The sequence below is a fragment of the Sciurus vulgaris genome, assembly GCF_902686455.1.
Source record: "Sciurus vulgaris genome assembly, chromosome: 8".
NCBI lineage: Eukaryota > Metazoa > Chordata > Mammalia > Rodentia > Sciuridae > Sciurus > Sciurus vulgaris.
Genome location: NC_136468.1, coordinates 104,251,727 through 104,276,973, shown reverse-complemented (window position 1 = coordinate 104,276,973; position 25,247 = coordinate 104,251,727). Strand labels below are relative to the sequence as shown.

The following is a 25,247-nucleotide window of genomic DNA, read 5'->3' as shown; positions in this document are numbered from 1 at the left end:
TAGTTATTTTTATTTTTAGATGTTTATAATTATTTTAATTATAGTTTATAATTGTTTAACTGAATATATATAAAAATGTATGAGCAGGAATTTGGTTGCTACTAGAACATATTCATATATACATGAATGTATATGAACACATATAGGAATATATATGTGAAAATATAACAATAAACTAAATTAAAACTAAAACAATAAAAATTAAATTTAAAAAAAAGAACAAGCTTACATTAAAAAAAAAAAGAACAGAATGCTTAGGTTAGAGTCTTGGCTCAGTGGTAGAGGGTTTGTCCAGTGTGTGTGAGATACTGGGTTCGATTCTCAGACCACATAAAAATAAATAAATAAAGGTATTGTGTCCACCTACAACTAAAAAAAAATTTTTTTTTAAAGAACAGAATGCTCTAAAGTTAGGCTCAATGGTTCACCTGCAGTCCCAGCTACTTAGGAGGCTGAGGCAGGAGGAGCGAAAGTTCAAGGCCAGCTCAGCAAGTTAGTGAGACCCTCAACAACTTAGCTGTCTCAAAATAGAAAATAAAAAGGACTGGGGATGTAGCTCAGTGGTGAAGCACCCTGGGTTTATACCCAACCAATGGACCAACCAACCAACAAACAAAAAAACAGAATGGTCTGGAATATTTCAAAATAGTTATTAATAGTTGTTTTTGAAATATGCAAGGCTTTTCTCACTTCTTTTTCCCTTTATTGTGACAGCTTGGTGGGGCTTCTGGAGATAGACCTCATGAAAGTATGGAGTCACGCTTCCTAAGACATGCTTTCCTGGAGTTTGGAGATAGACCTCATGAAAGTATGGAGTCACGCTTCCTAAGACATGCTTTCTTGGAGTTTTTAATTCTTGAGATTGTCCATATTGAAGCTCCAACCACTTTTCAATTACAGTATAAGTTCTCATGCCCCAGTACTGAATTCAACTGAATTCACCTTGTCCTCAGGTAAGAGGTCTCCACAACACCACTGGTCACATGCAGTGTACCCTGAGTCCACCTGGGCCATCTGGTCTGCTCCAGTACCCTGTGTATTTGCTTGTCAGAAGCAAGTCGCTCTTGCAATGGTTTGCCCTGAGACCCTAATTCTATGATGGATCTAAGTTGTTAATTTTTAGTTTATTCAACTTTTATTTCTTATTGTGAGTATTGAGTGGTGACATCCAACCTCTTTATATGCCTGACCAGAAACCAGCTGTTAAAGCTGTTATTTTTTTTAATTCAGTGTCTCTTCAGATTAATTTTCTTTTTAAAAGTATTAATAAGTAGTTGAGAAGTGATGTCAGGAAAAATGGTGGAGCAGGAAGCACCAGGAATCTATTTCCCCACCTAGATAACAAACTGGCTAGGCAGAATCTGATATAATATTCTAGATTCTACATTTGTCTTTTGGTACCCATTCATCTGTAACCAAAAAGAAATAACATTTTTCCTCATAAAAGTAATATGAAAGCCAAAGACTTTTTTCTTTTTCTTTTGTGAACTTGCTTCATATTTCTCTGTTGTGTTCAAATTTTTCCCAGTAATTACTGAAAATCTCAAAGAGATAAAAGAGCAGTGAATGGCCTCTAAATGACTCTTATTGTTTGTTTTTAGAGCAAAAAACCTTTGAAAATTGGTCTTCAGATTGGGCAGATTAAAACTAATTCTCAAAAATTTATTTTCTCCAAAATTTCAAATGGCAAGCTTTCATATTGCAAGTTGTGTATTTTCCACCCACATGCTCCCATAAATGTACCTCACTCTTCCATTCATCCTCCTCTTCTAAAAGATTGCATACCTGTTCTAACAGCTGAGTCCCCAGACTGCTGATGACATCAGCTCTCAAGATTTCAACTATTCTCCTAATATTTTTTTTCAGAACCTGGCATGTTAGCTGAAGGCAGCACTTAAAATTGGAGTTCCTCTGTCTCTTTTGCAACTTCTCCACCAAGTACCAACATGTTCCAATATTTTGGATGAAGTTGAAATCTGGCACTGAATTTGTTAATGGTCAACTTCACAGCTCTCTTTTAGAAGCCAGTTTAAAGGTCTTAGTCATCAGTTGTACCAAGTCACTCATTTCATTTGTATGACTTTTCCCTTCCCTGGAGTCCCTATCTGACTTATCAGTTGAACTTGTAGAAGAACTTAACTCATCCCTCAATTAATCAGTTTCCTCTCCTGAATGATGCTGCCACTGGTCAGGTATGAACTGGATTTCCTGCTGCAGTTTCCCTGGCCCTGCTGTCCTCAGAGAAATTTTCCTCACTGAAAGTCATGAGGGGAATATTTCTTCCTGGATCTGCTTTAGCCACCTCCTCTCTGACTAACAGACTATCTTTTGATGATGATATCTCAATGCTCCTTGAACTACTCACAGACCCAGTAACCTTTCTACTTTGGTTTTCAGCATTTTGTTGTGTCAATATGATAGACACTTTTCCAACAGTGGGATAAGAAGGTGCAAAAGTTGAGAAGGTGCCTCTTGGAATGCAAAGAGATCACTGTTGACCTGGCTCTCCTTCACTGTGCTCAGTCTGTTTTCTTTTCTTCTGCCATTACCATGGAGACAGGGATTGTTCAGACCCAGAGCTGTGTGGCTGTAAATCTGAGTAGATTCTTCTGTGTTTTTCTGTAATATATTCTTGTGAATTCACTCCTGGTCCTTTGGCCTTTGGTCTTTGTTTAGGGGCTCCAACAAGTTCACTGGTTCACTCTCTTCCCCACTGCCATTGACAGAGGACCATGTGGGAATCGGGCTTTCACGTTGAGCTCTGGACTTAGTGTTACCCTGCAAACTCTATTCCTTTACTTGAGAAATATTGCATTTACCTTTTTGTTCATTAGAGGCATCTAAGTGTCTTGGTTGATTCTTCAGAACTACGCTATCATTCATTGAATCCCTCCTTTCTGCAGGTAAGATTTGATATTTACCCTACTGAATGTGGCTGGTGACTGCGGTATTGCTCATGTCTGGTTTGCCAGTGTTGCCTTTCAGAACAGCAGGTGATTTCAAGGGACTGACAACCACGGGTTTATCCTGGGACATTTATCTTCATTCATTACACATGTCTTGGAACCCTCAGCAGAATGTGGATGGGGATGGATTACTTCATGATTTGATTCTGCCTTTCTAGAAAACAACAGTAACAACAGGCTTAGATTTAGAGTTGTCATTTTAATGTTATTTTTAGACGTTTTTGCCTTTGTAGCCTCCAAATCAAGGAGAATTGATGTTTTATCTGGGCCACCTCAGCATGCTCCTCATAGAGGGTCTTTCTTCAGACCTTTCACTTAATGTTGTTTTTATCAGTTTTGCCAGATCTGGACTATAAACTCTTGGCATTGGTAGCATCTTTCCTTCAATAATCCAATAAAGAATTCATGTTTTTTGCATTGAAAGCATGGTTCAGCTTCAGAGTGGCCATTTCATAGTCACATGTCAGGATGGAGTCTCACACCCTGGGAAACAGATTCTGGATTTCAGCAGGTAAAGGAAGATGTAAGGTACAGTTGAGGTAGTAGACATTCTTTGTTTGGAAGCTGCAGCAACCCCTGCCCCAGCCTCTAACTCCATAATAAAATGAAGGAAAGACAGTAGAATGAATTAGACATAACTTTCCTATGTTCATAAATGAATACACCAAGTGAAACTCCACATCCTGTACAACCTCGAGTGGAATCCTAATTAGAATTAGTTATAATCCATGTATGTATAATATGTCAAAATACATTCTACTGTCATGTATATCTAAAAAGAATAAATTAAAACAATTAGAAAAAATAATTATGGAGCTAAAACATACAATAACTAAAATGAAATATTCATTAGACAGATTCAAGGACAAATTTCAGCAAACTTGAAGATTAAACAATCTAAATTATAAAATCTGAAGAACAGAAAGAAAAAAATGTTGCAGAAAAGTGAACAGAGACTAAGGGACCTGTTGAACACCATCAAGCAGACCAATGTACCCATGATGAGAATTCTAGAAAAAAGAATACAAGGGATTATTTGAAGAAATAATGGCCAAAATTTTCCCAAATTTGATGAATGATATGACTACACGCATCCAAAAAGCTAAAAAACAAAACAAACAAACAAAATGAACTAAACCTCTAGGTTTAGGTAGGTTAAACCCTGATACCCAAACTGAGGGAAAAAAAGTGATACAAGTCATGTCACAGTACTTATGGTGGATTGGTTATAGCACCACCAACAGATACCAAAATCGGTAAATGCCCAAGTCCTTTAAAGTGGCCTTTGGTAGCCACAGATGCAGAACCCGTGGACACAGAAGGTCAACTATATAATTGAGCTGCTAAAAACCAAAGACAAGAAGACAATCTTTTAAAAATATTTTTAAAATTTTAATTGACACGATAATTGTACATATTTATGGAGTATAGTGTGACATCAATTTATGTATACAATGAACGATCAGGGTAATTGGCCTATCCATCAACTTACACACTCACCATTTCTTTGTGTTAGAATCATTCAAAATTCTATTAACTATTTTTTTAATAAAATTGTTTAGTGGCAATAGGCCTTTGTTTTTTATTTATTTATATGTGGTGCTGAGAATTGAACCCAGTGACTTGTACATGCTAGGCAAGTGCTCTGCCACTGAGCCAAAACCACAGCCCCTATTAACTATTTTGAAACATATAATTACTACTGTCAACCACAGTTACCCTCTTGTGCTATACAACATGAGAAGTTATACCTCTTTTCCACTTGTACCCCTGGACTTATAAACTGTTGAAGGAGACAATCTTGAAGGCAGCAAGAGAGAAGTGACAAATCAAATATAAGGGATCCTCAAAAAGATGGTCAGATTTCTCATCAGAAACCTTGAAAGCTAGAAGCAGTGGATTCATATATTCTAAGAGCTGGCAGGAGGTAGGGGAGATGTCCATCAAGAATCATATTATCATATTTCTGGCAAAACTGTCCTTCAAAAATGAGGGAGAAATTTAAATTTTCTCAGATAAACAACATCTGATGTAGTTCATTATCATTAGACTTATGCTACAAGGAATGCAAAAGGGAGTCCTGCAAGTTGAAATGACAGTAACTCAAAACCAAGAAAATAAATAAATAAAGACATCTGGTAAAGGCAAACAAGTGTTATTATAAAAGTTAGTGTTGCTGTAACATTGGTTTGTAGTCCCACTAAGTGGTTACTGTCTACCAAGGGGGATTTGCTTCTGAAATGCAAAAATGGTCTGACCTAACAAAATTTAAAAATGTAATAGACCACCTGAATGAAAGGAGCAGGGGTAACGACATGATCATTTCAGTTTATGCAGAGAAAAGTATTTGACAAAATTTAACACCTTATGATAAAACAAACAAAAACTTCAGCAAACTAGGAATATATGGAAACTATCTCAAATAATAAAATCCACATATGAAGAATCCACCGCTAACATCACACTCAATGCTGACTTTTGAACATTTTTCCTTTAAGATCATTTTCACCACTCAACATAGTGTTGAAAATTCCAACCAGAGTAATTAGGCAAGAATAAGAAATAAAAGGTATCCTAATTGTAAAAGAAAACTATGTTTTCCCAGTACATGTACAATGTTACAAGTGAAGGCTCAGCACAGTACAATGTTATCAGCAGTCAGGCTGTCCTTATGTGAATCCCAGTTTTTGCTCACTAACTGGATGATCCCTAATTTTCCTCAGTTTCTTCATTTGGAAAATGGAAGAACAGTGCATGCTTCAAAGAGTAGATGAAAGTGTCAAGTACTTAGAACAGAGGTAAATCTATTACAGGAGTTTCCTACAACCCCCCCCCCCCCCGCCCCTCAGAAGTACTGGGTCTTGAACCCAGGGATCCTCTATCACCAGGTTACATCCCCATCCCTTTTCATTTTATTTTGTAACAGGACTTAATTGCTCAGGTTAGCCTCGAACCTGGAATCCTCCTGCCCCAAGGTCGCAGTAGCTGTGATTACAGGTGCGCGCCATGATGCTGGCTTACTACAGGAGGTTTTGTGAGTTCATATCTATTTCTTGTGGAGACAAAACCTAGACTTAGGGAACACCAAAGGAAGCCAGACGGAGAGTCACAGCAAAGGTGGGAGTGGGAAGAAAACTGTACAGGGAAGAACTTCTGGGTTCGGTTAGAAATTCTACGAATTAATGGGTAGAGTACGAATTCTGGGATCAGGAGGACACCAGAGGTGGGGAGTACGGGATGGCGGTTGGGGAGGAAATGACAGCAGCCCGCCCGGGTCGGATGCACAGAGCTGCAAGACTGCTCCCGCGCCCACTCCACCTCCTTCGGCAGAACTACGCCCCTTTCGGGTTTGCAGCTGGCGCCTCCTCCCTTCCGCCAGGATCATCTCGCTTGCAGTCACTTGCGCTCAGGTGAAATGCTCTGCAAGGACCGCGAGGACCTGGAGAGACCCAGGGATCACGACCGGCGATTTTGGGTATGGGCTTCTGAGCGGGGCCTGACAGTCCACCAGGGCCAACGCGACCAGGCACCTCCCACCGCGCGCCCAATCACCCAGCTCCCAGCGTGCACGCATGCGTACGGGACCCGCTGCGCCTTTCCCGCCCCGCGTTGCCAAGGGAACCTGGGACCTGGATTTGCGTTCCCTCGGCTTGAGCTTCTAGGGTGCTGGGCGCGCGGGGATCGGCGGGATACGGCGCAAGATGATGGACGGAGCTGAACGGGCAACGATTGGCAAGAAGCAGCTATGGGCGGGCCAGGCGCGCGGGGATTGGCAGGGCGCGGTGATGGGCGAGATAGGAGCGCCAGGATTGGCGGGATGCGATGATGGGCGGGCCGCACGCGCGGGGATTCGCGGGATGTGGCGCGCTGCGCGGTGAATGCAGACCTGTGGAGTTCGGTAGGCTGAAGGCCACGGGTCCGCGGCTAGGGCTCGCTGTGCCGCAATTGACATCTCGGGGGACATTCCGTACTGCCACACGGGACCGAGTTCCGGACGCGAGGGAAGGGCCGCCGCGGGTGGGGCCGATGCCCGCCTCATGCTGCGGGTTAGCCGGCGGGCCGCAGCCACTGTGGTGCACATTTGGCTTAAAGTTGATTCAGAGTCAGTCTTTCGGCAAATAACGATAGCTTGCATTATGCAGCAGAGCTGTCCAGTAGAGCGAACAAGAACCTGCTAAGGGGTTTTGAACTTCCTAAACAAAACAAAACAACAACGTGGGGGAGGGGGGCGTAGAAGCTCTGTTGGCAATATATCCAAACTCTTGTCATTTCAACTGTGTGTGAAGAATATCTTGGGATATTCCTTGTATTACTTTTCAAAATCCGATGTACATCCTGCAGGTACACCTCGGTTGAACTCCATAGGAAACAGTGCAGTTCTAGGTGCTGGTAATATCTCCAGGAATAAAACAACAATCTTTGCCCTCCTGGAGCTTATCGTCTAGTTGGAGGAGGCAGACAAACCTAAAATATATAGTTTGTAGGGAGACAAATGCTATAAACAACAATTGGAGAAGCAGACATACCGGGGAAGGTTGCACTTGTAAATTAGATGGAGGGGAGTAGGTGAGTTTTGAGTAAGGACTTGAAGAGGAATAACCAGTGAGGTATATGGGAGAGGAGCCAACAGGAGTACAGAGATCTCTCTGTACCCCTCCTAGGGACCCTCCCTGCTGTGGGAGGATCCCTAGGAGGGGTGAGAGACATGGTAAGGGAGGATCACTGGGGCAGATCTCATAGGCCACTGTAAGAACATAGTGAAATAGGGAATCTTTGGAGAGTTTCCAGCAGAGCAGCAATTGATTTATGTTTTATTTAAATTAGTTTTATTTTTATTACTTGGTTATTATTTTTTAATGGTAAGCTTATTTAGTAATAAGGCTGGCCTCATTCTCTAAGATGGAGCCAATACTGGGGAGCTGGATGGAAGCAAATCAGGATTTCCATTTGGGGTGTGCTAAGTTTGAGACCCTGGTAGCTGTCCAGGTGGAAATGCCTGAGTGGATGCCTGAGTCTGGGATTTGGAGAGAGCTCCAGATGGGAGAAACACTCTTAGCTTTTCTTTTCTCCCTGCCTGGCCTAGGATTATAGGGTGAGACATCTGTATCCAGTATCCAGACATGATAGTTCCATGTCTGTGTCCCCACCATTTATTTATTTATTTATTTATTTATTTATTTATTTATTTATTTATTTATTTATTTATTTGGTACCAGGGATTGAATTCACGGATCTTTAACCACTGAGCCACATTTCCAGACCTTTTTATTTTTTATTTTGAGACAGGGTTTTGCTAAGTTGCTTAGGGCCTAAGTTGTTGAGGCTGGCTTTGAACTTGTGATCCTCCTGCCTCAGCCTCCTGAGCAGCTGGGATTACAGACATGTGCACCACACCCAGCTTCTGTTCTCTTTCTTTCCAGGGTCTTTTGAGTGAAGTATGGGCAGCTTGGTTGAATCATCAGCAGAGTTGCTGGCTTGGGCTGGGACAGGGGTTGCAAGAATGCCTTTGTTTCCTTACAGTGATCCTCTTTGGCCTGGGCACAACTGTCTGACAGATAAAGCAAACCAAGAGTACAGCCATGTTTTCTGAACAGGCAGCCCAGAGGCCCCACACTTTGCTGTCTCCACCATCGGTCAACAATGCCACCTTTGCCCGGGTGCCTGTGGCAACTTACACCAACTCCTCACAACCCTTCAGGCTGGGGGAGAGAAGCTTTAGTCGACAGTACGCCCACATTTATGCCACCCGCCTCATCCAGATGAGACCCTTCTTGGTGAACCGGGCCCAGCAGCACTGGGGTGAGTGAGTTTAGGGGGTAATCCCCCCACCAGCTCAGAACCTAGAATGAAAATTTTTCTCTAACTTATCCACTTCCTGGTTACCTTAGGAAATTAACCTCTTTATCCTTTGGTTTCTTCTTAAGGTAATAATCAAGTTCAGGTAACCTGTGGTTAGTTAGATTTAGTTCAGGGACTGGTCTGAGGTGAGGGTTTAGTTCTGGCTGTGACAGTGAATATTTCATTAGCAGAGGGAAATGTTTTTCCTACCTTCAGTGCAAATTATTCAGTTGTTTGTCCGCTATAGCTAAAAAGCCCCTCAGTATGGCAGGCTTGGCACCAAAAGACAAGATTGCTGGAGATGCACACTATGGTCTCCAGGGATCCCTCTCCTCACTTCACTGATGGCTTCTCCTGACTTCCTGTATTTGGTGGCCTTGAGTCTTCTGTCCCTTGGGCTTCCTCTGTCTTTTCCTAATAAAGTAGCCTGGGCAACATGACCTATTTCCTTTTCCTCATTTCTTCTTTGGTGATTGTACCTGCAATTAGGTTATTCTCAGTGGTAAAGAAGGACCCGCATCTTCCACTTTTAACTTTTAGGTGATATTACATTCTCATGATTTGCATGAATGGTTGGTTTTCCATGTAGTTTTCAAATCCAACTCCTATTGTGTTTTTAAATGAATGTGTTTTATATGTATGACCCTGCCTTACTCGTTCCTAGCACCAGACTTGGTGAATCACAGCCCTGTTGCCCAGGAAACCATTAGGAACTTTGAGAATCACTGGCTCTCAGGCCCATCCTACCCCTCACTGAACCATTGGATTAACTCTCAGTTTATTTAGGCAGTGGGAGAACCTGGGCCCGGAAGTCTGCTAGCTGGATCAGCAAATTCTTTGGGGATATGATATTTTCTTTACCTCAGACCAAAGTGCTATTTGCCTGTCCTCTACCACATAACAAGGGGCTTCTTCCTCCAGCTGCTGGGAGCCTTTTCCTCACTTTCCTTTAAGCCCTTGAGACACTGTCTGCGCACCCTCCTGCTACTTGGACCCAATTTCAGAACCACCTTTAAGGGACTTTACAGCAGCACTACATTCTTTCCCAGTGCTAACAATGATCCCAGATGATGGACAGCAGCCATTTTATTCCACTCATTAACCGTGGGCAAAAATTCAGGTAGCTGCCACAATGAATGAGGTGAATAGCAGCAGGTCACTCACAGGCCTGGTGGTGGATGCTGGCTGTCACGCAGGGTATCCACATGAGGCTTCTCCATGTAGCCTGGCTTCCTTACCAAAGCTCAGCCTGCCTCTCAGAATTGGTCTCTCTCCACTCACCTATTCCCTGAACATGCCAAGTCTTCCCGCTCTAGGCTTTTTTCTTTGACTGGCACATTCTCTCCCTAGTCCTCTGGCTTTACAATCTCAGCTAAAGTTGCATGTCCTTCGGGAGGCCACCTTTGGTGACCTTAACCTGTCAGAGCCTTCTCCATATTTTCAACCTCAGCTCCCTCTTTGTTCATGGACAATTACTTGTATACTGTCTGTTGGCTCAGGAATCCCCCAAGAGCTGCCTTACTCCCTTCTGAGGGCAGCTCCCGCAGTGAGATAAGGACCTTCCACTAAATTCCACCTTATAAACATCCCTCCACCTCTCACACTATTACACTAGGGACCAAACCTTCAGCACACTAACCTTTGCAAGGCAAGCCACATCCAAACTCTGGCAGAATACCACAGGTAGAAATTTGGAATGTGTTGTTTCCATCAGTGTCTGATGTTTCTGACTGGTGGTGGTGCCCCTCTTATCTTGTTTCAAACTACTCCCCAGATGTAGCTCTGAGGAATGTTCTTGGTTCTTCCAGAGCAGGAGGGAGTTAGACTGTGCAAGCGTCAACAGAGCTGAGGGACTACATGCCCTTCACATTACTGTGCCTCCTCCCCACAGGGGTGTTTCCCAGGCATGGGAATCCATTTTGATGAATCCACAGTCCTTCAGAGACTTGTATTCTTTCCTCCTGCCCACCCTGGCTCCTTGCAGCTTTTCTCTAGAATGTAGGGAACATTCCCATGTGTTGTAGTTTACCCTAGGATTGTGAGTGCTCCTGGTGATCAGGGCTGCCTGACTCCAGAGGGAGCAGAACATACTGCAGTGGAGGGGGATAGAAGTCTGACCATTGGGTATTTCTGTTTTCAGAGGATGAAGCATTTGGGGACAGAGGGTAGACCAGGAGAATGAAAACTCATAAATTGTAGTATTTTTAGGGCAGGGCTCTGTTAGGATTTAGCATGCCTCTTTCTAAGAATGACTGTTATCATTTAAGCATAAGTGAAGTAATGCTCTGTACTAGTTTCCTATGGCCATTGTAAAAAACTACCACAGACTAGCTGACTTAAGACAATAATATTTATTCTCTCAGTTCTAGAAGCCAGAAGTCTGAAATCAAGGTGTCAGTAGGGTTGATTCCTTCTGGAAACTCTAGGGGAGGATCCTTCCTGCCTCTTCCAGCTTCTGGTGGTTCCAGGCATTCCCAGGCTTGTGACCATAGCACTCTGGTGTCTGTCTTCACATGGCTTCACCTCTGCATGTCTGTCCCTCTTTGCCTCTGCCTCTTAGGTGGACACTTGGCCTCTGGGGCCCTGCCATACTCATAGGCCTTGTCCCTGTGGCAGACCCCCCCTTCATTGTTGTGCTGAGGTCCACCGGGTCTTTCACTTTATGTCCTCTCCTTCCTGGTAAAGGACAGAGCCCAGACTTGCAGCACTCTGGTAAGGCCCTTTGTAAGTGCCCTGTGGTAGAGGGCTGGGCAGGGCCTCTGGGTGCTTGGTCAGGGGTCAGACCACCTGGTTTCTGAGTCTGTACTCCTTATACTCAGGCAGTGAAGTTGAAGTAAAGAAGCTGTGTGAGCTGCAGCATGGGGAGAAGTGCTGTGTAGTGGGCACTCTGTTCAAGGCCATGCAGCTCCAGCCATCCATCCTGCGTGAGATCAGCGAAGAGGTATGACCACGTGGGAGGATACTGATGTGCCACCCTGATAGACCCAAGGGATTGTGGATGGACCTCTGCCCATGGAGGTTGATGAAGAAGCAGGTTCAGAGGGGGCAGGGGCTACAGTGCCATCTTGAAATATAGGAACTTTGGTGGTTATGATCCCAAGACTACCTACCATCTCTGCCTTTCAGCACAACCTCCTCCCCCAGCCTCCTCGGAACAAATACATCCACCCAGATGATGAGCTGGTCTTGGAAGATGAATTGCAGCGTATTAAACTGAAAGGCACCATTGATGTGTCAAAGTTGGTCACAGGTGGGAGTCCAGTGAGGGTGGGTAGAGCCCAGCATGAATATATTAGTATGGGGAGGATTCAGCGAAGAAGTGAGTGGTGGGGGTATGGAGTCCAGCAAGGGTATGTTAGTAGGAGGTGAGTAGAGACCCCACTGTGGTTGCATTGGGGGGCTCTGTGGGGGCTGTCAGGGCCTGTGCATGCGAGGCTGGTGCACTTATGTCTGTGGGAAAGAAGGGTGCCATCACTGGGTGACACCAATCTTCCAGCCTCTATCCAGGGACAGTGACTGCAGGAAGTTGGTTTCAATCCCAGAGTCCTAAAGAAAATTAACTGGTATGCTGAGGGGGCTGGTGGTTCTGCCCATTTGGGTGCTGGGAGGAAGTGAAAGCACCTGACCTCACTGCTCCCCAGGAACAGTCCTGGCGGTGTTTGGTTCCGTGAGAGACGATGGAAAGTTTCTGGTAGAGGACCACTGCTTTGCCGACCTTGCTCCTCAGAAGCCTGCACCCCCACTTGACACAGACAGGTGAGGAGCCCTGGTCAGGGCCCCAGTGCCAGTGCAAGGAGAGTTGTGTCTTTCTGTAGCACCCTGCAGGACCCCACTGTCTCTGCAGGTTTGTGCTGCTGGTGTCCGGGCTGGGCCTGGGTGGAGGCGGTGGTGAGAGCCTGCTGGGAACTCAGCTGCTGGTAGACGTGGTGACAGGCCAGCTCGGGGATGAAGGGGAACAGTGCAGCGCTGCCCACGTCTCCCGGGTTATCCTTGCCGGCAACCTCCTCAGCCATAGCACCCAGAGCAGAGATTCTATCAACAAGGTATGGAGCCTGCCTGGCTGCATTCAGCCTTCCTGCAGCAGCAAATGGGCTCCTGCACTGGGGCTGTGTTCACACTAGCCCTGCTTCTTGAGGGTATGGGGGCCAGAGGGGAGTGTGGGGTCTATGGGGCAACTCCACATCTTTCTGCTGGTGGGCTTTGCTCTGCTTTCCTCAGCTGAGGACTTAGGTGGGCTCTGGGTATCCCTTTGACCTCGGGGCCTAAGGGGTTCCTGGGTTTCTACTCCCAGGCCAAGTATCTCACCAAGAAAACCCAGGCAGCCAGTGTGGAAGCGGTCAAGATGCTGGATGAGATCCTCCTGCAGTTGAGTGTGAGCAACTTTGGGGGCTGGTAGGGTGTGGAGACCTCAGTCAGTGAAGCTGTCAGGTGGGGACTGGGAGACTGGGTGGCTGACTTGGGAGTTGGGAGCTCCCTCAGGTGCTGCAAACTCTCCCTGCCCTGTGCCCTTTAGGCCTCGGTGCCCGTGGATGTGATGCCCGGTGAATTTGATCCAACCAACTATACACTCCCCCAGCAGCCCCTGCACCCCTGCATGTTTCCACTGGCCACTGCCTACTCCACACTGCAACTGGTCACCAACCCCTACCAGGCCACCATCGATGGAATCAGGTAGCTAGCATAGCATAAGGAGCAGGGGAGAAGGTTGGGGAGGGGGCAGGGCAACAAAAGGTTCTTCTTGCACCCATCTTTCTTACAAGGTTGGCCTGGAGCATCCCACAAGTACCATATGAGCTCTGGGCTGGCTGTTGTGGGTGGAGCAACAGCAGTGGCCCCCAGGCCAAGGGTCAGCAGAGCCTTGCCTTGCAGGTTCCTGGGGACATCAGGACAGAATGTGAGTGACATTTTCCGGTACAGCAGTATGGAAGACCATTTAGAGATCCTGGAGTGGACCCTGCGGGTCCGTCACATCAGCCCCACAGCTCCTGACACCCTAGGTAACAGCAGTCACAAGGGCGGGATCTGTGAGCCAAGACAGGGTCCTGAGCTTACACTGCCATGCGCAGGCCTAAGAAGCCTGTTCTGGAAGCTATTCTGGAATCTTAATTTTGTCTTTGGCCATGGCTCTCTAGGGCTCCAGACTATGGGAGTATATTGGAAGTTTGGGTTTTGCATGGCATAACCCCCACTCCTCAAGGCAACAGAGCCCCTAACCTGCCCCTCAGGTCATATGATAACATGACACTTTTGTCACAAATGGGGCCTGCTACTGGCAGTTAGTGGGTAAGGGGAGGAATGCTGCTGCTCATCCTGTACAGGGTAGCCCCACGGCAGAACTGCCTAGTCCCAGGTATCCTCTATACAGGCTGAGAAGCCCTGCTCAGCAACAGGTCCCTTTCCAGGTTGTTATCCCTTCTACAAAACTGACCCATTCATCTTTCTGGAATGCCCTCATGTCTACTTTTGTGGCAACACCCCCAGTTTTGGCTCCAAAATCATCCGAGGTAAGTTTTGTCTTTTGACAGCCCTGAGCTATCAGGAGCAATTTGCTCTCACCTTGGGGCAAAGCCCCCATGAACTACATTGGGTGGGATCTGCCTCATGACTGTTATGTTATTAAAGGGGGCCAGGCTGACAGGGTGGGAGCTGAGATGGCTCTGAGCCATGTACTTCTGTTGTCACCCCAACTGTGACTCCTCTTTACTTCTGGGGGCCTTTCCTGTGAGGCATACCTCACCCAGAACCTTCAGTGGATCCCATGTGGCTCCTCTATAGGCCCTGAGGACCAGATGGTGCTGTTGGTAGCTGTTCCTGACTTCAGTGCCACCCAGACTGCCTGCCTGGTGAACCTGCGCAGCCTGGCCTGCCAACCTATCAGCTTTGCAGGTTTTGGAGCAGAGGATGATGACCTTGAAGGCCTGGGGCTGGGCCCCTGATTTAAAGAGGCAGCCTGAACCAGGCCATTTGCCTTTGCAATGTGAGCCTTGTAAATAAAGCATTTATGTTTACCGGTCTGAGCTTTGAGCTCCTCCTGGGCATGCCTGGAATGGGACCCTGGTAGAGGACCAACCTCTTCTCCTTGAGCTGGTCAGAACAGCAGTGGTCAGTGCCATGAGCTTGTTTTATTGGTGTGACCTTGGCTCCCTGCCTGCCCTTCCCTGAAGCCTGGCAGTCAGAGCAGGAACCTCTGCACAGACTCTGGCTCTTGGGTCCTGGTCTCCTTTGTGTCCCCTGTAGGACCCACACCAGGGGCCTTCCATGTGCTGATGGATGTGTCTGTGGGCACAGGCTTGGGAAGTGCTGCTGTAGCTTGAGCTGGGCCAAGGTGTTGATGAAACCCTGGTCTCAGAAGTCCCCAAAGTTCACTGTGTAGGTCTCCACTGTTGTGAAAGGGAACACAGGGCCAGTAGCTATCTCCTCTTCCTCCTCTCCCTCCTCTTCAGGCTCCAGCTCAGTCCCAAAATCTGTTCCAAACTCTGTTCCAAATTCTGTTCCAAATTCTGTTCCAAACTCTGTTCCAAACTCTGTCCCAAGCTCTGTCACTACCTCTGTATAGGTCTCAGTCTCCGATTCCTCCCATCCCGCAGTGGTTGTGGGTAGAAGGCCCAAGGGTTCCCAGGTAGTGCCTGGGGTGGGAGCAGCAGTGGGGCTGGGGGCAGGGGTTGGAGTAGTGGTGGGAACCGCAGTGGTATTGAGGCGACGCAGTCGAAGCCGTTCTCGCATTCTCAGGCGGTACTGTAGGCGGCGCTGCTGCAGGCGGCGCTGCTGGGGGGTCATGGGGCGCAAGGGATCCACACGCAGAATGGGCCGGTTCCCATTCATGGCCATGATTTCCCGGATACGTTTCCAGTTGGAGCGAGCCAGGATGAAGTTGCACTGGGTGGCCCCAATATCATAGTCCACGTTGCAGGTCTTGGAACTGGAGGTGTAGCCCTCTGCATGGGCTGTCACACGATATTCCCCCGGGTTCAGAATGCGCCAGTAATCACCACCACTTGCTACACAGAAAAGACAAGCCTGGCTGTCCCAGAGCCCCTCCAGCTCCACCCTTCCCCTCTGAGCTCCCCAACCCCAACATCTTCTAGGTCCCCACTCGTCCCTGTTCTCCCTGTGGCCAGGTCACTCTTTGGCACAGCACAGAGGACCAGGGACCTGCAGAGCAGGCCAGGCTTGCCTTGCCAAGACCACACACAGATTTGTCTCCCTTTGTTGTTGGTACTTGGGGAGAACAAGGTAGACTCTACCTGGGGAAGGTGGGTAAAGGTATATACAAGGTACCTGTCTTCACTCCATGGTTGATGCCATTTACAGTGATGGTGGCATTGGCAATGGGGATGCTTTGCTCATCTGTCACTACACCTTTGATGCCACGATGCACCTGTGGGAGGGAGGGAGATAAGGCTGGAGGACCACATGGAGACCCTGTGTTGAGGGCCCTGTCCCAGACTTCAGCCTCTTCCCCACGCGCAACCCAGACTTCCCTACCTGCTCCATGAATGTGAGCAGCGCCTCCTTGTTGTTTTCCCACTCCCGGGGCAGCTCACTTTCGTGGGGGAACTTGTCACAGCCCAGGTAGATAGAGAGCTCCAGGCAGTTGGTGTGCAGGTAACTGAAGTCGTTGATAGCTGGACGGACAGGCAGACCCCCAGTCAGCCTCTCCCTGGGCTGTGCCCCCCACAGCCCTCCCAGGCTGACTTACTCCCTGACCGCGGGTTCCACTTGGCCCCGTTGACAATGCCCATGCCGTTGGTGTAGTCCTGGGCCTGGCAGCCTCCCCTGTAAGGCTCTGTCATGGTGAGGTGAGCAGAGGCAAAGGAGATGGCCAGCCAGCGGAAGATGGCGTGGTCTGGGGTCTCCTGAGCCTCAGATGCCTCTTCGTCGTCCTCTCCACGGGCAGCTGCCATGGCTGCAGCCAGCAGCTGCTCTTGGGTGGGTGTGCGGGCCATATCATAGGGGTAGGACACAAGCCGCTCACCACCATTCAGATTTGCTCCGAGCACAAAGGGGTTCTTCTCCATCCAGGCAATGATGGCTCGGACCTCCGTGGACACCTGGGGGTGACCAGCACAAGAGCCAAGGCTCCCATCATCACACCCCCTCAATCCTCCATAGAGACTCATGACAGTGCCACATTCTCCTCATCCCATTCATGCCCCTCTGAGTCTCCCCCAGCCCCTGAATCTTGGACCTGCAGTTCAGCCACTTTCCCACTCCCCCCAGTTCAGAACTTCAGGGTTAATTCCTCACCGTGGCATCAGGGGACAGGTAACGCTCAGGGATGGGTAGGTTATTGTTGGGGACCCGGTAGGGAACCCATTTCCTCTCCTCAGCTCCCCAGAGCACAGAGTTTAGATCCGGAAAGTCCTCGAAGATGTCAAAACCTTCCTCGGTCCACAATCCCAGTGCCCAGTTCCCAAACTCTGAGCCCTGTGGGAAGTCAACAGGGTCAGTTTTGGCCTCTTCAGCTGCTCATCCCCCAACCCACCCTTCCCTGCCCAGCCCCAGCCCCAGGCCCCACCCACCATCTGTGCAGCCACTTCATAACCATCAGGGTTCAGCGAGGGCACCAGGTGGATGCGAGTGTCCTGCACCAGGCTGCGCACACGGGGGTTCCCATCACGGTATTCACGGCACAGGTACTGCATGAGCAACAGCAGTAGCTCTCGGCCTAGCACCTCATTGCCATGGATTCCAGCTGTGTAGCGGAACTCAGGCTCCCCTGAAAGGGTGGGAGCCACAGTATGCACTCCGTCTCACAAGGCCCAGATACTAGGGGGTGGCTGAGGCTTATAATGCCCAGCAAGACAGGCCTGGATCCCAAGGGGCTCCTGGAGCAAGCAAGAGGTGGTGAACTCCACATACCAACTGTGCAAGCCCTGCTGCAGTGCCAGGGTCTTGCCTCCAATCCTCAGTGGAGGGGAAGCTGAGCCCTGCCCCAAGTGCCACAGGGCCAGGCAGCCAGGGCACTAGCAGAATGATGCCCTCAGGCCCTCACCCAGCTCATGCTCCCCAGGGTTGTCTGAGATCTCCATGGCATAGATCTTGAGCCCTCGTGAGCTCTTTCCCAGGCTGTATGTGCGGGTGATGGTAGGACACTCTTCGTTCACCACCTTCATCAGCTGGCAAGGAGAGTGCAGCACATCACTGACCATGCCTCTTCCTCTGCCCAGGTCTGTTCTATGGGATGGACAGCTAACCCCAGCCCCTCTCAAGTGGCCCCGAGGTTCTAGCCTTCCCAAGGCAAGAGACAGCCAACATCCCTCTAAGGGAGGCTGTGCTCCTGAAACAGCAGGACTGGGCCAGGCATGAGTTTCAGTCATTCCTGCACAGGGCCCATCCTGGCATGGGACACAGCCTTCTAACCTGGCGCATGTCCTTGTAGTTGTGGTGCCGGAAGTCCAGGTCATCAGTTGCCACCACCTCATTCTGTGCATAGTAGCTGTGGACAGCTGCAGTGGGGTGGGCAGGCAGGACCCAATGTTGACCCACCCCTAGATCACCTCCAGCCACCCTGAGTGCTGACCAGCCCCTCCAAACTCACGAGTCACAGGGCAGCCCAGCACTTCCAGGCGCATGCACAGGCTGCCATTCCAAGTAAGTGGGTAGATCCGAATGAATCGGGCAACCACCGGCTCTGGAAGCTCGCTCAGCACAGGTGTGTCCTTGTCCACATTCCCGTGAAAGGTCTGGGGAGGGACATGCCTCAGAGTAGAACCCCTACCCCTTCTGAGAGCCTACTCTGGCCCAGACAACAGAAACAGCATAGAGTTCAGGTGCCCACCATTTCCTCGTAGCCATTGGTGTACATCACCCATGTCTGGCTGTCATTGCTGAAGCCCACGAAGAAAGTGGTCACAAAGTCGTCACTGTAGAGCAGATGTAGTCAGGGCAAGGCTGCTCTCCTACACCAGGCCCCAGACCCCAGGTGGCCTAAGCCTCACTTTCTGGGCCAACAGGGTTGTGGAGTTTGACTCAGGCATCAGCTACCAGGTCCTAAGCCTATCGATGGCTGTGGGTGGTGGCTTGTCCCTGACCTCATATTCATCTGAACACAGGAGCTGACTAGCTAGCCGTGGGTGAGGGTCAGAGACAAGGTTGGCCACTCATTGATTTTTCTAGGCCAGCTCAAGGGCTGACTGAAATGCCCCAAATGGACTCCAAATCCTTGCCAATTTCCCAAGAGCCCAGCCACGTACTGAATGCTGGAGTCTCGGCCCTGGGTGATGACGCCAGTGAACCGGGTAGTCCTCCTGGTGTCCACCTCGATCCACTGGGTCTGTGAGTCATCCTCAGCACACCACGCCCCATCATAGTAGTCGTCCTCATTGGCACCAGCCTGTCCAGGACAGTGGGTGCTGAGCATGGGTGGAAGAGCCCTTTACCGGCTAGGGGATGGGCCATCCACTTGCCCACCTGCATGTTGAGCCGGCCACGCTGTGCCCCCAGGCCATGGCGCAGCATGGAGGAGGCGCGGATCTGGTTGTCCTCAATGCGGTGCGACTCCATCCCAATGGGCGGGCACTCTGAGGACATATACCCCAGGCTGGTGGCTCCACCAACCCAGAGCTAAAAGGGCCTGCAGCCCACTCCCTTCAAATCAGAGCTGCCAATTGGAGGCTGTGGCAGCTTGTGGCTCTGCTTCCCCTGCTTGGGCCACAGTTGTCCCATCTGGAGAATACACTAATGGTCCCCAGCTCTGAGGAACCCGGGGCTCAGTTTAAATTCCATGCAGAGACCTGCCAATCATGACTTCACCCAGATGATGAGGTCATCTGCACACTGGCCCCACAAGCATGCCACCTGTAAAGGCAGCTGGAGGCCTTACTTTTCACCCAAGGCCCCAGGCCCTCCTTACTCCCAACCCCGCCCCAGCTACAATTTTGTTTGGTGTGTGGTCTTGGGTTGGTCATTGTCCTATCCCTACCCTATCCCCACTCACTGATTTTCTCCACTGGAGCCCACTCCTCCTCCAACTCCTCGCCCTTTCGGGGACCTGTGGACAAGGAAGAAAGTAGATCCAAGGGCCCAAGGCAACAAGAGTCAAGATGCCCAATGGGGACCAGCCACACACCTTTGTGGTCCTTGCCCTTCTCCACGGCCCACTTGTCCTCCGTTTCCTCCTTGGTGCTGCTACCCTTTTTGGGTTTCTCTGGGGGATGCAAGGTAAGGGTCTGTCAGCCTGGCCGTTGGTATGGGTGGGGTCAAGCTGAGCAGGGGTACTTGGAGGTGGGTCATGCTGAGCTAGGGCTTATAGGGGGTCAGGATGAGTTGAGACATATAGTGAAGCTTAGCTAGGGCCTTTGGGAAGTCAGAATGAGCTTGGACACATGGATGAAGCTAAGCAAGGGCATGTAGGGGGTCAGGCTGAGCTAGGGCACATGGGGGGAAGGCTGGCAGGCAGAGCTGGTCTTAGGGTTGGCCCAGGTCCCACTCACTTAGCTCCTCCTTCTCTTCATCTGTTTCCAGCTCAACATGGGGCTTCTGTGGCGGAGGAGGCAGGAAGTAATAGTCCACTGTAGGGAGGGAAAGCCTGGCTGATGCAGCCCTGATCCTGCTCTGGGGGCCTTCTGGGGTTCACATGAGCCCACAAAGCAGGATTGGGCAGGAGGGGAGAGAGGTAGGGATCTGGGGGACAGGCTAAGAGGAGGAGAGAGGTCCTCCTATGAGGGGGTAGGTCATCAGGTGGGACAAGTAAGACCCTGCTGAGGTCCCCAACCTGGTCCCACAAGGTAGTTTGACCTAAAGCAAGAAGGAATCAAGACTGGCCAGAGAGTGATACCAGGGCAGGTGATGTGCGTGAGTGGCAGCTGGCACCCTTGAGGACTGAGCTGGAGAGAGGGTTGGAGGAACTGATGGGGGCCTAGAGGTAAGGAAACAGTAAGGATCTGCTCTAACCCATAGCCCAGGAGAGAGTGAATCTGAGGGTGCCACAGACACTGGGGATGATGAGCTGGAGCAAAGTGACAGACCCTCAGGAAAGGTGACAAGGAGCTGGCAGGAAGGAGACTAGAGCACAGGACAGGGAGGGTGGGGCCTGCATGGGATCAAAAGGCTTAGAGACACGGCTGTGTGGGTAAAGGCAAAATCAGAAGCCAGGAAAGCAGGCAGGGAAGGTCCAGTGCCCTGACCAGATTCTGGTCCCATGTGTCCACTCACCTATATCCCTCAGACTCTGGTACACTGGATACTCACTGTCATCATAGTTGGGGATCACGTAGCCATCACCGTAGTCAGGGGGCAGCAGAGGCTTGGGAGGTGGCTCTGTGGAGGTGTGGAGGTGGGGGTAGGCCAGAGCCCCTCCCCTGCATCTTTTCCCCTTCTGTCCCCCATCCTACCAATGATCTCCTTTCTCTCTTCTGGCTCCTCAACCTTCTCCTTTGGGCGCTCCGGCCAGAGCCTTCTCCTGCTGGGTGGCGGCCTGGGCTGCTTCTGGCGCCGGATATACTCGACTGAGGGGGAGGCAGAATCTGAGCAGCTCTGAAGGGATGGATCCTCAAGTAGGACCACCAGTACCCAGCCAGGTGTGAACCACTTTGGGACAGGGGCCTACTCACAGTCCTCGTAGTCCTCCCTCTCTATCTGGTCATTGTAGTCCAGTGTGGGCACCTCAGTCTCCTCCTCAGGCTCTAAGAGAAGATGCCAGTGGCTACCTGATGACCCTACCCAGGCCCACTCTGGGAAACCCCTCAAGTACAGCAAGTCAGGGTGGCTGGTCACTCTGAGGCCAAGGGGATGATAGCCACTCACCAGGCTGGTGCTCCCCGACCTCTACGTGGATCTCCTCTCCTTGACCCTGCCAGGTATTTGGGAAGTCTCTTCCTACAACACAGAAACCCCAGGAGCAGGTGGATGGGGGGCCTGTCCTAACCACCCTGACAGCCTAAGGCCACCAGCCACCACAGGCTCTGTGAACACACTCCTAAGCCCATACGTCTTGGAGTGAGCACTCCTGGCACCCTGCTGGCAACCCTGGAGCCAGAGAGCTGGGCTGCCTTCTGGAGAGCCCTACTACAAAGTTGCTGACAGCAAAAGAAGACAGGCGAGAACCCTGAAAGTTTAGACAGCTGGGAACAGAGATGCCCACCCACAAGCTACCAAGCCTTCTTCCTGCCCAGGAGAGGCTACAGCTCTGAGGAAACTCACTCACTGATCAAACTGCCAAGTTCATGACAAAAAAAATGAGGCCCCACTTCCTACCTTGTTTGTAGGAAGCAGAGTTCCAGGGATCTACCCTCCCCATTCCCAGCCTCTAATAGTGGTCAGAGCCCCATAACCCCAGAGGAACCTGACACAAACCTCCCTCCTGAGGTGTCTCCTCAGGACCAGGGTTGGGGGGTGGGGGCAGTGGCCACTCCAGGGTTTCCAAGGGAGCTGGAGTGGGGAGTCTCTTCCCTGTCAGGGGCCTCTTAGTGGCCTTGGGTGGCTTCTCCTTGGGCTTCTTGGTGGCCTTGGGTGGCTTCTCCTTGGGCTTCTTGGTGGCCTTGGGTGGCTTCTCCTTGGGCTTCTTGGTGGCCTTGGGTGGTTTCTCCTTCCCCTTCTTGGGTGGCCTGGGGGACCCCTCCAGGGGCTGCTTGGTTGCCTTGGGTCCTTTGTCCTTCTTCCCTTTCTTCCCTTTGTCTTTAGCCTTTTCTGGAGGTGCTGTCCAAGATTAAGATTTAGAACCCACTCTGTCCCCATGTGGCCCCTCAGGATGCCCACAACTTGGAAACAGAGGCTCTTATCGCTTATCAGTCCCCAGTGCAGACCAGGAAACTAAGAGGTTAAACATTGTGGCAGACCTAGTATTTGAGCCCCAGGTTTCTATCTGTGAATCTGGGGTTGTCATCATCACATCTCAGCCTCTCTAAAGCCTAAGTTGTGACACTCAGTTTCCAGGGAGAGGCCTCCATCTGCCAAAACCTCAAGAGGAGCCCCTCACAATCCACTTCTTCACCAAATGTTCCTTCTCAGTCATGGAGTACCATTCTGTGCCAGACATGGTAGGGACAGAGGTGACTAAATCATCCAGGCCTGAAGAAGCAACAGTTATCCCTGCAAACTATTATACAAATTAAAGGACATGGACCTGGGTTCTCCCTGCAAGGACAAGAGAAACTTCAAAGAAAGGGCACACTTGGTGGGGCCTGAAGCCCAAAAAAGAAGAAGTGTTGGATGAGTTGGGGACTTGAGGGCCATATAGAGGACAAAGGGATAAGCTAGGAGCTCCTAGCTACCAGGTCATCTCAGGGAGTCTGGAAGCAGATGCCCCAGGTGAGGCTGCCCCACGGGAACCCTCCCAGGATGCATTAGCAGGAGCTGCAAATGCTGCTGAGAGTTTAATGGTAGATGGGAGACACGAGGGCAGTTTGGCTGAAATACAGGAAAGTTACAAAACAACCAGGAGAGGGACAATTCCAGCAAATTCAACAGCCCTAGGCAGCAAGCCTGGGCCCATGAAGGCAGGAAGGTGCAGGGAGGTAAGATATAGAGGAGAGTCAGGAAAGATCTACAGCTGGGGATGCAGGGGACAGGAGGGGGAAGTTGCTGACCTCAAGAATGATGAATGGTGCCTTAGAGTCTCCTGGGAGAGAGATCATAAGATCTTTTGCCACCCTCCAGAGGGCCACAGTAAACAGTCAAGATTTATTGACAACTGATTACGTAACAAGCCTTGGGTTACATGCCTTGGTGATGCATCACCTCATTGTAATTCTCATAATAATCCAGGATTGCCCACTGCCCACTTCCACCTGGGAGTATTGTGGGCTAAAGGTCTTCTGCAACCCCTTCCCCATCCCCACTTGCCTGTGCACTCTTAAGGTAGGTGGGCAAGGGCGGTGGGGGGGGGGGGGCGAAGGAGGGGTGGGGGGTGTAGCCTGAAGAGAAGGCCAGTCAGGAAGGACTGCTGGGTGGTGACAGTTCCCTATGGCCCAGCCTAAACCCTCTTGGGGCCTGGGGATGAGCTACTAGAACAACTGTATCCACTGGCCCCCAAAAGCGGCCCTACCACCCTGTGCTGGATATGCCTTCAGGTCCCAGGGCTCCGCGCCAGCACTGCCCTTGCTTGACACTGTCCCGCCCGGCGAGGTTTCAAGTCCTCACCATGAGCAGTCTGGGAAGGAGTCAGGCCCTTCAACTCCTTTCATGCTCACCTAAGGTGCCAGTCCCCCCACGAGTAGCCCCTGCCCTAGGCTCTCACCTTCTGCACCCGCCCCTGGCTTGCCCCCTGCTTGGGCTTTGCGGACGCGCTGGGTGGGCTTGGGAGGTGGCGGGGCCTCCACGTCGTCCTCTCGAGGTTCGGGCTCCAGCTCTGACAGGAAACCTTCGAGGAACTCCTCGATCTCGTCGTCTGTCAGCACCGTCTGTGGGCGCCCCCCGGGACAGAGTGCCAGCAGTGCCAAAAGGCAGCCGAGCAGGGGCACGGTGCAAACGGCCATGGCCGCGGCACGGGTGTGAGGGTGTGGGGCAGGGGGGCTGGGGGCAGGGGCGGGTGAGGGATTCTGAGAACAGGAGCGGGGCGGGGATCCTCCGGGAAGGGGTGCAGAGAAATGCAGGGGAGGAGCGGGGGAGAGCACCCTGGGGAGGGGTGTGGGTGGTACCGGAGCAAGGGGATCTGGAAGGGGGTGGGAAAAGGGATTCGGGCCAGAGGATGTCTGGAGAGAAGTTCGGCGGGTTCTGAGGCTGGTGCGGCTGCGGGTGGTCTGGGGTCTCCAAAGGGCTGGCGGCGACCCGGCACTCCTGCCCCGCGTGGCGCGCTCCCGCGCGGACCGCCCTCCAAAATGCTAGCGGCGGCCGGGGCGGGGGCGCCGGGGCTTCCGGAGCGGGCTCCCCACCCCCCGAGGGAGGAGGAGGAGAAGGAGGAGTCCGGCACCGACAGAGGGGCTGCGGGGGCGGGGGGGGGGGGGCGGAGCAGTTAGGGCGCTGAGCGTTTGGCACTTCCCAAAGCGCGGACTACCCGCGATGTCCCGAAGGAGGCCAGAGCCCCCGACCGAGGGTCTGGGTGGCAAGGACGACTCGGGGAATGAAGGGCCTAGGAGAAGAAAAGGTAGGGTGGAGGATCTGGAGGGTGCCGGTCTGACGAAGCCGACGCCCCTGCCCCACTTTGCTCTTAGCACCCTCCAAGCTGCCAAGCCTGCTGGAGGTGACTAGAAACTACGGGTCGTGAGGGTTCTGGTCACCCCATCCTTTCCACTCTGTGGAGCATTGGCCAGTGGGCTCTTCGAACTATCACCTGTAGCAACCCAGTGTCAACTTCCTTCACTCATCCAGCCAACCTTACCAGGTCTGTGTGAGACCAGTCCCTGTGCTCACGGGAAGGACCGCACTTTGAGAATTAGCTTTCTAGCCAGGGCAGTACAACTACTCTGTTTCCGGTGGATACCTCAGAGGCATACCATCAGCCCCAGGTCCGAACATGGACAAACTACCATTTCATTTCTTACCCTTACCAGTACCGGTATTGAA

The 25,247-nt window shown here is 50.6% G+C and overlaps 2 protein-coding genes and 1 pseudogene across 7 annotated transcripts; 1 reads left to right on the top strand and 2 right to left on the bottom strand.

Annotated features, from left to right (window-relative positions):
• Positions 1-685: 685 nt before the first annotated feature.
• LOC306667665 (serine/threonine-protein kinase Nek4-like) lies at positions 686-6,351 on the bottom strand (annotated as a pseudogene). The gene is made up of 3 exons (XR_013766735.1): positions 6,285-6,351; positions 800-3,441; positions 686-739 (listed from the first exon to the last, which is right to left on the bottom strand). The product of XR_013766735.1 is annotated as a serine/threonine-protein kinase Nek4-like (transcript).
• A 340-nt stretch (positions 6,352-6,691) lies between these two features.
• On the top strand, positions 6,692-14,821 carry POLD2 (DNA polymerase delta 2, accessory subunit). 5 transcript variants are annotated; one of them, XM_079150279.1, is made up of 11 exons: positions 6,692-6,840; positions 8,487-8,765; positions 11,624-11,745; positions 11,931-12,054; positions 12,446-12,560; positions 12,649-12,847; positions 13,096-13,176; positions 13,318-13,475; positions 13,565-13,698; positions 14,207-14,308; positions 14,580-14,821. In XM_079150279.1, exons 2-11 carry the CDS (start codon positions 8,546-8,548, stop codon positions 14,738-14,740), a joined length of 1,416 nt encoding a protein of 471 aa, XP_079006405.1. In that variant the 5' UTR covers positions 6,692-6,840; positions 8,487-8,545; the 3' UTR covers positions 14,741-14,821. The 5 variants fall into 5 exon arrangements, 4 of the variants coding, with proteins under 4 accessions (XP_079006405.1, XP_079006408.1, XP_079006407.1 ...); XM_079150282.1 differs by having other exon boundaries at positions 6,693-6,840; positions 13,674-13,698; XM_079150281.1 differs by having other exon boundaries at positions 6,694-6,840; positions 13,674-13,801.
• Positions 14,822-14,907: 86 nt separating this feature from the next.
• On the bottom strand, positions 14,908-24,520 carry AEBP1 (AE binding protein 1). The gene is made up of 21 exons (XM_079150278.1): positions 23,983-24,520; positions 22,101-22,442; positions 21,552-21,623; positions 21,359-21,430; positions 21,140-21,253; positions 20,997-21,065; positions 20,240-20,317; positions 19,876-19,953; positions 19,744-19,797; positions 19,218-19,327; positions 19,001-19,140; positions 18,586-18,670; positions 18,346-18,490; positions 18,168-18,253; positions 17,800-17,923; positions 17,327-17,523; positions 17,052-17,231; positions 16,504-16,855; positions 16,290-16,429; positions 16,083-16,182; positions 14,908-15,802 (listed from the first exon to the last, which is right to left on the bottom strand). Exons 1-21 carry the CDS (start codon positions 24,218-24,220, stop codon positions 15,150-15,152), a joined length of 3,429 nt encoding a protein of 1,142 aa, XP_079006404.1. The 5' UTR covers positions 24,221-24,520; the 3' UTR covers positions 14,908-15,149.
• Between the last annotated feature and the right edge of the window lie 727 nt (positions 24,521-25,247).

Coding starts and splice junctions, on each gene's coding strand:
- POLD2 (XM_079150279.1), top strand. CDS start 8,546: ATGTTTTCTGAACAGGCAGCCCAGAGGCCCCACACTTTGCTGTCTCCA. Junction 13,699..14,206: donor TGGGGACATCAGGACAGAAT/GTGAGTGACATT, acceptor GTCCCTTTCCAG/GTTGTTATCCCTTCTACAAA. Junction 14,309..14,579: donor TGGCTCCAAAATCATCCGAG/GTAAGTTTTGTC, acceptor GCTCCTCTATAG/GCCCTGAGGACCAGATGGTG.
- AEBP1 (XM_079150278.1), bottom strand. CDS start 24,220: ATGGCCGTTTGCACCGTGCCCCTGCTCGGCTGCCTTTTGGCACTGCTG. Junction 21,066..21,139: donor AGAGAGAAAGGAGATCATTG/GTAGGATGGGGG, acceptor ACACCTCCACAG/AGCCACCTCCCAAGCCTCTG. Junction 15,803..16,082: donor CAACCATGGAGTGAAGACAG/GTACCTTGTATA, acceptor TTTTCTGTGTAG/CAAGTGGTGGTGATTACTGG.